This window comes from Cyanistes caeruleus, chromosome 1, assembly GCF_971803275.1.
Source record: "Cyanistes caeruleus chromosome 1, bCyaCae1.hap1.1, whole genome shotgun sequence".
NCBI classification, from domain to species: Eukaryota; Metazoa; Chordata; class Aves; order Passeriformes; family Paridae; genus Cyanistes; species Cyanistes caeruleus.
The window spans coordinates 32,510,983-32,521,064 of NC_141701.1; the positions used below are offsets into that span (position 1 = coordinate 32,510,983).

At 38.1% G+C, this 10,082-nt stretch overlaps 1 protein-coding gene across 22 annotated transcripts in view; it reads left to right on the forward strand.

The window, feature by feature from the left end:
• LOC111924647 (ATPase family AAA domain-containing protein 2-like) overlaps positions 1–9,833 on the forward strand; it is a 28,201-nt gene extending 18,368 nt beyond the window's left edge. For all 22 annotated transcript variants that reach the window (XM_086884967.1, XM_086885078.1, XM_086884984.1 and 19 more), the window contains 9 exons: positions 687–872; positions 2,060–2,195; positions 2,345–2,541; positions 3,770–3,929; positions 4,303–4,422; positions 5,124–5,414; positions 6,134–6,258; positions 8,256–8,384; positions 9,487–9,833. In XM_086884967.1, the coding sequence (XP_086741093.1) occupies positions 687–872; positions 2,060–2,195; positions 2,345–2,541; positions 3,770–3,929; positions 4,303–4,422; positions 5,124–5,414; positions 6,134–6,258; positions 8,256–8,384; positions 9,487–9,525 (1,383 nt within the window). In that variant the 3' untranslated portion in view covers positions 9,526–9,833. The remainder of the gene's footprint in view (positions 1–686; positions 873–2,059; positions 2,196–2,344; positions 2,542–3,769; positions 3,930–4,302; positions 4,423–5,123; positions 5,415–6,133; positions 6,259–8,255; positions 8,385–9,486) is intronic.
• Positions 9,834–10,082: the final 249 nt, after the last annotated feature.

Below are 10,082 nucleotides of genomic sequence, written 5' to 3' on the forward strand. Positions count from 1 at the left end.
TTAATCTGAAATGTTGCATGGAGACATTTGTTGTGTGAAAGGACTGTTCCACTCCCTTCATGCAGTAGATATGTGTTGTCTTCTGTGATTGAGGTGCCATCTGTTGGCAGTGGCTTGTGGTTTTCCAAAGCCCACCTTTGGTAATGAGAGGCAGTGAGTGATTTAGCTCTTCAGACAGTCTAAGGACTGGTTACCTCTTAGAAAATGTGCTTGAAGTTATGAATCATAGCCAGGCATCTTATATTGTGTTAACCCTCATCTTTTCACATAGGCCTTTGTTTGTTCAGACTGTGCTTCAGGGTGTGTGTCCCTACTGAACTGAAAATAGTGTAGATGCAGCTGTGTAGTGATTCCTCCAAGCAATTACACCTTTCTGAAGAGTTAGCTTTGTTTTTTTTCAGGCACACCACTACATTAGCTGAGTTCATAGGCTCTTTAGGAGTTACCTTATACCTCAGTAGTTTTGAAATCAGGCAGAGATTCAGGTCTCTTTCTGTCTGCATAAAAATATCTATATTTGAATCAAAGTGAAAATTTTACCTGATTATTATGGACTCATTTATCGATCTGTCTTGATGTCTTGCCTTTATACCTCCTATTTCATAATATAATTTGACTGATTTGTAGTTACTTAGTAGTCTGTTCTACATGATGTAGTTTTCTTATCCAAGCTTTCATTTTACCAGTTGATGCGAGAAGCTCAAAGATCAGCACCGAGTATCTTGTATGTCCCACAAATTCCTTCATGGTGGGACACTGTTGGACCTACACTGAGATCTGTTTTTATAGCACTACTGCAGAGCATCCCAAGGTTTACTCCAGTTTTACTCCTTGCAACATCCAATGTACAACTGAGAGATCTCCCAGAAGAGGTATTTCAGTCAATAGTATTCTTCCTTCTTTACTCAATTTCTTGTTAATTTATAACTCCCTGAAGCATTAGAGTTACAGCCACTCTTAAGCAAATTCAAAGTTATTACTCAGGCATCCAAACCCAGTCCCTTAAAACTTGCTTAGACTAAACAATGCTGAAAGCATTTGCCTAAAGTGTTTTCTGAGTAGAGATTGACTTTGACCCGACTTTGTTGCCCTTCTCACATACTCAAGCTTATTAGACAGATGTATGGACTTTCTTCAGACAATGATTTTCATGGCTTCATGTTGAAGATGGTTAGGTGTGTCCTTTGTGAAGAATGTGGTGATTGAAAGGTAGCTAGGAAAAAAATCCCTGTTTTTCTGAAAACATTTTATCTGAAAAGTCAGAGGTATTTTTGCTGAAAAAATAGAGAGGTCACACTGTTAATGATGGAATGTAATTTCAAATTTAAATTATCTTTTAATAAATTGAATTATTTTCTTCATCTGGGTGAAAATGTAACAAATTAGAAAGCTAAGTTGCTGTTTAAGCAACTTGGAAATAAATTTTTAGGTGTATTCTTTAACAAAATTCTTCAAGAGGACATGCTGAGCTTTGTAGACATGTGACAGTGTGCATTAAAGGAAGGTGTTCAAAATGTGACTGTGTTACTCTGATTGTTTTGTTTCAGTAACAGAAGTTTTCATACTCTTAATAAGTGCCTTTTACAACAAGGATTGAAATCTCTTCCATACTTTCTGGTAGTAGAAATTGAAAAATGGAATACAATTGGAAGTATTCAAATTGAGACACTTCATTTAAATTAATTAAAAATAAAATTAGAGAAGGCCCAAACACCTTTGTAGTTGCCATAAAGATTCAAGCCAGAGGACAGCAAGGCACATAAGTGCAAAATAAGCATCCTTGGGGGTGGTGAATCCCCAGTCATCCTTTTCTCAGTTGTTTAGCACACAGTTTCTTCCTGGAACATAAAATCTAGAAGGTGATCCTTAGAGAAGGCATTTTGAATAGCATGCTATAAAAACCTAGTCTTTTAAGGCCACGAAGATAACTTTTCATTCATAGTCTTATCCAGATAAGTATTCAGTTTAATTCAGAGAGGTACTCATCTTTTTTGGAACAGAATATAAGAAGTTTGCATGGCCCTCTATAAGTGAAGTATATTTTCTCTTCATGTTTTAGATAAAAGCATTGTTTAATAATGAATATGAAGAAATTTTCAGAATCCCGCGTCCTACCTGTGTTGAGAGAAGACATTTTTTTGAGGACTTAGTTATGAAGCAAGCTGCTCAACCTCCTGCATTAAAAAACAAGACAAGTGAGGAAATATTCTGCATATAAAACTTTATTAACTCTAGGTTAACCACTAATACAGTATTTGCTTTGGTGATAATTTTCTATCAATCATTTTTAATGTGCTTGTGTATGAGTACCATCAATTAACTTCAATTTTCTGATTCAATTAAGCTTGCCGGCCTTTGGAAGTCCTGCCTATAGCGCCATCACCACCACCTCGAAAGCTGACAGAAGAAGAAATAAGACAGATGGAAGAGCAGGAAGAGGATACATTGTGTGAACTTAGGATTTATTTAAGAGATGTGGCTGAAAGACTTGTCATTGACAAACGTTTCAAAGCATTTACAAAGCCCATTGACCCAGAGGAGGTTATTATTGACTTATAATACCATTATAACTGTGTGTATTCATAATTCCTCTGTGTTTATGTTTCTTGGTGTTTTTGTGCTCTTTCTTGGAAGGTTTATCTTTGGTGCTAGGACTGTACTATTCTAATTTTCCAAGAAGGAAGTGAATTTTGCTTTTACTTGACTCCTTGAGGTTCTCAAATGTTTATTATTTGAGTATTCATTGAGAGCCCTATGTTCTTTCTAAAAGGTCTTTAAAACTTTAGATTATTTTAGTTAGAAGTGATCTACAAGGATGATCTAGTCCAAGTGCCAGTTACACCAAATGCCAACACAATTTGCCTGTGGAAGGGCTTGGATACATAGCTGTGGTACAGCACTAAAAAGCAGAGAGATCACTTTGTATTTTCAAAAAGTGTGTATAGGGCCATTTAAATAAAGTCTAAAGCTCTTTGATTAATTATCAATAGTTTCTGTGAGAACAGGAGTAGAAACAGCAGTTTGTCAAATAAATTTTTAGATGCTATTCTCAGTTTCATCTGGGGCTTTCCTCAGTACATAATCAACTATAAGGGCTGTATGATTTTCTTTCCAGCTCCCGTACACTTCCCATTGAATTTATTGAATAAGTCTAAGCCAGGAACATGTACTTCAAAGTCAAGTTGTAGTTTTAAGATAGCTTTGCATTTTGGAAATGTCCCATTCCCCTAAGCATCCACTCACTTGTCCTCTCCTTTCCTTGTAGTTTCCAAGATGTGAATAACCTACTAACACATACATGTCCTCATCTAAAGTAGTCATTAGGCTCATTTTAATCTCTGAGTAAAGAAATCAACATCTCTGGGTCCATTTATCTCATTCTAGAGTAGATGTTTAGGACAGGTACTTCAAAGGTGGAGATCCTGCAGATTTTTTCTTGCTGCCAACAGCAAAGAAAATCCAAGATGGTATTACTGAGAAAGGTATCTTTGCTGTGGTTTTCTGAAAGGAAGTGAAATGAATCCTGCCAATTCCTCCCTCTGCTCCACACACACTTCTGACCACCATGCTTCTTCTTCCCCCTCTCTTGGTATGTCTCTTCAAAGACACCTGAAATACATTTTCAATTTTCAAGAAGCTGATTGGTTATTTTCTGCATCTTTGAGGGTGTTATAAATATTTGGGGCTCTTAAGAACTCCTTTATATGACTTTATGAACATGATTAATTTTTGTGGGTTAAATCTCTGAGCATGCATATTTAATTTGTAGGCACCCAGTCACAAGGCCGCTATTAAACGTCCGATGGACCTCTCGACAGTTCTCTCTAAGATTGACATGCACCAGTACCTAACTGCAAGAGATTTTCTAAAGGACATTGATCTAATCCGTAGCAATGCTTTAAAGTACAAACCAAACAGAGGGCCTGCAGGTGAGGCTGGATTTTTTAGTCTTAATTTGGAAAAAATTCAGATGTATAAATTGATAGATTTTATCTGTGAAAATGTAGTAATCCCACAGTGGATATAGGATCAAATAATTTTAGACCATCCCATTAGATAATTTTAAACAAACCCAGACAGCATTTCTTGCCAGGTTGTAAATGTTTTAGCATTAGATATATTGTTTGGGTATGAAATTGTGATAGATGTGTTGATTAGTAACTATTAGTTTTTCTTAAATATTTAACCTTTCTGTTTTTATGCTGCAAATACTGACTAAGATAACCTTTCAGAACCTGCCTATGAAAACAATAGTCTACTATGACTGGTAGCAAATATTCAGTTCTGGCTGTAAAATTTCAGATCACCTGAGGCACAAAGCTTGTATTTTGAGTGATACTGCATATTCCATGGTGAGGCACGAAATGGATGAAGGTTTTGAGCAACGCTGCCGAAGAATTAAAGAATCTCGTAAGGAAAGAGGTATGTTTTTTGGTGCTGAGGACTTTAAGACTTGTCTCATGCTTTGTAACCAGCCACACAAGACACAATTCTTTGCTTTGCGGCTGTAAGAAAGCAGACCCAAAGTTTAACAAAAATGGAAGATGCCTGCAGTGTCTGTGGACACCAGTACCTCCTGCTCTAATGGCAAGTTGCATTTTATTCAGACTTTTCTTGGAGAAGATGCTAAAGTCACTGGTACCTTACTTGTTCCTGTGGCCTAAAAGCAGGTTCTTTTGATGCTTGGTTCTTCATGCCAGAGGCATTGAATTTTTCATTATGCTGCTTCAAATTGTGGGGTAAATCCTGAGGTCATTCATTCAGTATGGTTATGAAGTCAAAATGCACTGGCTGCATGACATTGTAAGAGACTGCCTTGATGGCCCAACTGACATTTAATGGCACCTACATCTTAAAGTCCAAAACATTGTCTGTGGCTGTTTTGAATATTCACCTAGTTTTCAGTTACTTGAAACAGTGTTTTCCCCTTCCCTGCCTATAATATATCTAATAGAAAACTGATCTCATTAACTTGCAGCCTTTTTTCTAGACACATGTAGGGAGATGGTTCTGAAGCTCCTCTGGTTATTTTCTTTTCAAGATGCTGCTGCTGTGTTTTGAAGAAAGAACTGCTTTGGAAATGTTTTGGGTTCCTTTTTTTTTTTTTTGGTATCTCTTTGTAGATAAGTTGAAAAGAAAATGGAAAATGAAGGAAGACTTTTCAAGTATCACAGTAAAGAGGGCGAATGTTCAGTTTGCATCCTCCCAGGACAGTCCTATGGAAAGACATGAAAATGTACTTCAAGGACAACAGAAGAATGGGACAGAAAATGAAACCGAGAGAGAGACCCTTGTGGCTAAATCCCCTACTGAAGAAAAAAGTGTCATGCTTCCTGAATGTTCAGACTTAAGAGAGGAGAGTGAAATGCCGGATTGCCAAATATCCAAAACTTCTGAAGATGCAGGTTTGAATGGTAAGTGAAAGGTCAAATAGGTAATTTAGCTCCTTTTTGTTCTTGAGGAGGGTTACACTATTTATTCGGTTTTAGCCTTCCTGAATTTCATTTTGTTGGTTCTTTTGTCTCTCTCTCAAATCAACACACAGTGTTCCTTGCATAATGATGCTGCTTCTCTAGTTATGCTGGCTACAGTCATGGTTTTGTGCAGTGGGTGGTTTTCTTTGATTCTGCAGATTATTTTTCAAATGGTACCAAATGGTACAAGATACTGGTACAAGTACCTTCCCAGTAATAAGCAGCCTAAGTGTAAACTGTACTGCTGTACTTAAAGCAGTGTGGACCCAGAGACCCCTGTGGAATAGAAGAATTATGTCCTAATGTTTGAAATGTAAGATGTGTAGATATGTTTCCTAACCTAAAATACTTTTTTTTTAAGACCATGTTTGTTTTTTTAACTTCAGGTTTACTGTGCAGTGTTGTAGTGACAGCATGAATGTTTTTTCTAAGTTTTACCTTGCCTTTTTTCTCTAGTGCTTTTTTTTCATGTCCAAGTTGCTAGTTTTTACAGAGCAAAATTAGAAAGATAGAAGTCAAGCATTTCTCAGTAAAAAAATTGGTAACAGTTCTGTCTCTCTTATTGCAGAGGGCTACTGTTTTCCAAGTACAGGATACTTCACTGATACTGTATCCCAGATAATGAGAAATCCTGATTTAAAAAATATGTGTAATTCCAGGTTCACAAGTACATCATACAACTTACGTGGGACATTCTCAGGTGGATGAGCAACCACGAGTATGTGACGGGAAAGAAAAGAATATTCACACACAGGAGGTGTTTGTGAATTACTCTGAGCTCAGAGTAAGTCTAATTTCAATTTTGTTAATACTGAGTAGGATGTTTTCTTGCTACCTCTACAGTTGTCAATTAAGTCACTTGATAACCAATGCCAATTCAAACAATTCATAGCTTGAAATAATTCAGCCTGTAGTGACTGTTGTTTCCACAGCTGGTGTAGATGCGTGCTCTTGCTTTTGGTGAACTGAATTTTCTGAGACTGTTCTCTTCCTAATTTCCAATGTAAAAGGGCTTGTTAAATTTTAAGATAGCCCCCTGTCAACCTGCTACTGCTGTTAGTTAGCAGTTTTAATGATGGACTGGAGAGATGGGTATTTTGGTTTACTGTTTACATGTTTTCATTAATTAAGAACTAGAAAAGGACCTTGGTTTTAGCAGTGATGACTTTAAACCTGAAATTAGAAAGTTGGCCAAAAGATCTAGATATCAATAGATAAAATACTAACATCTGCTTTTCTCAAATGCTTTCAAAATTCAGTGCCAAAAATTACAGTGTTACATGATTTTTCCAGGTCCCTGTAGGATAGAAGTTGTTATCCTGGGGAATAGTTGCGGAAAGGATCAAACATGGGCCTAGCTGCAGGGGGAAAAAGAGGTTCCTTTGCATGAACTGGAGAGGGTAGAAGAATGACCCATCCTTCAGGGAATATAGCTGTGAGAAAAAATCAGGAAATTGCTAGGTTGAAGTCCTGGAGGTTGTTCAAAGCAGAGGAAGCTGCTGTTTACCTGCCATGATGAGAAAAGAAATATTATCTGGTTGTTTCCCTTATGTGGCGAGAAAACCCCCTTTGGTAAAAGGGCTCATCAGCACTATTTCTGTCACATTTTTAAGTGTTGATCTGGACTGTGGAGGTTAAATTCACTTTCCACGATGGCTTCCTAAGGAAGCAAATTTCAGTGGGTTGTGTTGTTCATGTCTGCTTTTATATTTAAAGAAGCTACATAGGTTTTTCTAGAATCAGGATGCTAATGACATGTAATCTGAAGTTATTGCCTACCGACTGGAGAAGTGGTAGGGTAGAGCCTTTACAGATGTTTCTGCTCATATGTTTCAGCTGTGAGGAGAGAGCCACAGTCACAAAACACATCTTTCAGAAGACTTGTTTCCTTAACATGAGTGTCACTGGAATTCTGGTACTACTTGTACCAGAGAGCCCCTCCATGGAGCTGCTTGGTTTTGTATGGGGTTTTTGTTTGGTTGATTTTGCTTGTTTTCTTGGAGGTTTCTTTTGGACATGTGTTTGGTATTCAGAATAGAACTCAAATCTTGCAGTAGATGATCTAAGTGAGGCTGAGTCTGATGGCAAGCAGTTATGAGGCAGTAATATTTTTGTTTGGTGTGGCTGCTTTCTTCAGCTACATTTCTGTAGCCTCCCACAACAAACAGCTACTGAGCAGCTCCAGCAGTGCTGCTGCTAGCTTCTTATTAGTGTTGCTTTCCCCAGATTACCACATTCACATCTTTGGTAACACAAGGAACTGTGTGAGAGATTGGTAATTTCCTACAGACTGCTCTGGTAGTTCATCCACTCTTGAGTTGAAAGGTAGGAGCTGACTGATGTTACTCACAGTACAGATTCAGCTCATGGGTAGAGGTAAGCACCTAAGGATGCTTCTGCTTCCATCTGGCACAGCTCTGTCTGGAAGATCTGTAGGCTTGTTTCTGAAAACACATTTTCCATGATCCTGTATTGCATTTCTAGTGAAATCCAACCATGACTTCCCCATGTGTGACAAAGTGGATCGTGTCATTCCCTTCTGTTCTTGAAGTAGTTGATTAGCAGATATGACGACTGATGCCATATAGTGATGTGTAAGAAAATACTTTCTGAAATGTAAGCCTTTTCTCTTGAAATTGTGGAATATTAATTTTCTTCCTCCAGTTAAATCTTTTGAGATATTTAATCAGTTTTCTGACGTGCCACTTCTATTTAGCAATATAGGAAAGTAGGATGTATCTTGTGCTATTCTGAATTGTAGTTTCCATTTTTTTGCTTCAGCAAGTGCTGGATTTGGTCATTGCTGCAACTGAGAATGTCAGTATATCTCGCATGGAAAGACTATATGCTCTTCTTAGCCAGTGCATTTACCGACATCGGGAAGATGATGACAAAACTGAATTAGTGAAGGTAAATTTTTTGTCCTGTAGCCCTTTCTGTCACATGTTATTTCACATGAGTATGCATGTTATGTTTATGTATGTGTGCACTGTGAACATCACGCTTACTTGGCATTACAGCTTTACAGCTCAGTTGCCTGTTTCACAAGGCTTTCATTTCAGCCTGGAAGAAATCTATCCATATTGCAAAACCATTGTTGTATGTAGCATAATTGTTGGCAGTTTCAGCAGGAAAAGGCTTGAAGACAATGGGTCCACCCGCTCAGGCCTCTCAAACCAGTTAACCTCAGTCTGTCAATAGTTTTCTCCAGAAGCCTTTCAGGGGTGGGAGGCTGTGAAAGGAGGGTGCATTTCTCAGTGTGTCACTACCACTTTCTCCCCTTGCAGGCAGGCACACATGGTAATGCTTGTATAGTAGTCATTCCATTATTGGAAAGAAATTAAGTATGAAGCATAACAAGAACTCCAGACTTTTTTCTAGTCTCACCAGATTTTCTTTTTAACTAGCATGGCTCAAGCATCTTTAATTTGACAAATGGTGAGTTTTCTGCCGATGATAGTTTGCTAATGAGTCAAATTCTCTAATCTTTGCCTCTAAGAGAGGATTTCTGAGTTGTCAGAACTAGACAGAAATCTTCCACAGGCACGCATGGTCCCAGTTGGGCATTCCCAGTATTGAGTTCATTAAGATAGGTTGGATATTCAATCTTCCGCTTCAAGACCCTTGAATCCATTTGTCTTTCAGATGCTCGTGTCTGAGAATAGATAAAATTCTTTATGCCTCTCAGTCTGCCTTAAAAAAAACGAGCAAGCCTATTTTCTTTGGCCCTGGTCATCTCAATTTCTTCTTCCACATCTGATAAAGAGTTAGAACAGACTCTCTTCTGATTGTGCAGGCCATTCCTGAAAAATGCACTCACCCATCTCTCATCTGGCATAATGATGTGGTTTAGTATGAAAAGGGACCTATTTATGTTATCTCAGTGTTTTTGAGCTTTTGTGACTGGACTTGATTTTTTTGTTTTCTACTTTTACCTTAACCTTAAGAAGCAAACACGATTCTCTTGCTTGGTTCACACTGTGACTCCTAATTTGTCTTTTTTTCTTGTTAGGCAATGAAGAAAGAAATTTCAACGTTAAGTTATCTGTGATACTTGACTTCAGTATATTCTAATGTTGATGTACTTCTCCCAGATGGAAAAAATTATGTTTAGTGTCTCAGTAATTGTAGCAACTATAGAACCAAGACTAGAAGAAAGAAACTTCTTTTTCCATATGAAGAAAGCCAGCCATAACCTCTACTCTGACTACAGATCATCCCCTTGCACACTGGGTGAAAGAGCCCACTTCATGACAACAATGTTTTCTTTCCATGGAAACAGCATGAAATTCTTCTGGAGGGTCCTGATTCTGACTCCTGATGTTGTCACAAAGAGTCCAAATATTTTTGTCACTGTAAGATGTGGGAACTGATTTTTTTTTCCTTTCATTACTTCCTCTTATATCCAGTGAAGTGAAGTGAGCTGGGAGTTTCTGGGTTCTGCACCTTGAACTCAGAAACCCTGTTTGTCTGTACAGACTGGAGAATGAGGTGCTAGAAAACAGTTGCACCAAAAAGGACCTGGGTCCTGGTTGATGGTTGAATCTGAGTCAGCAGATCCCTGGCAGCCAGGAGGGCCTGACCCTGGGGTGCATCAGGTACAGCATG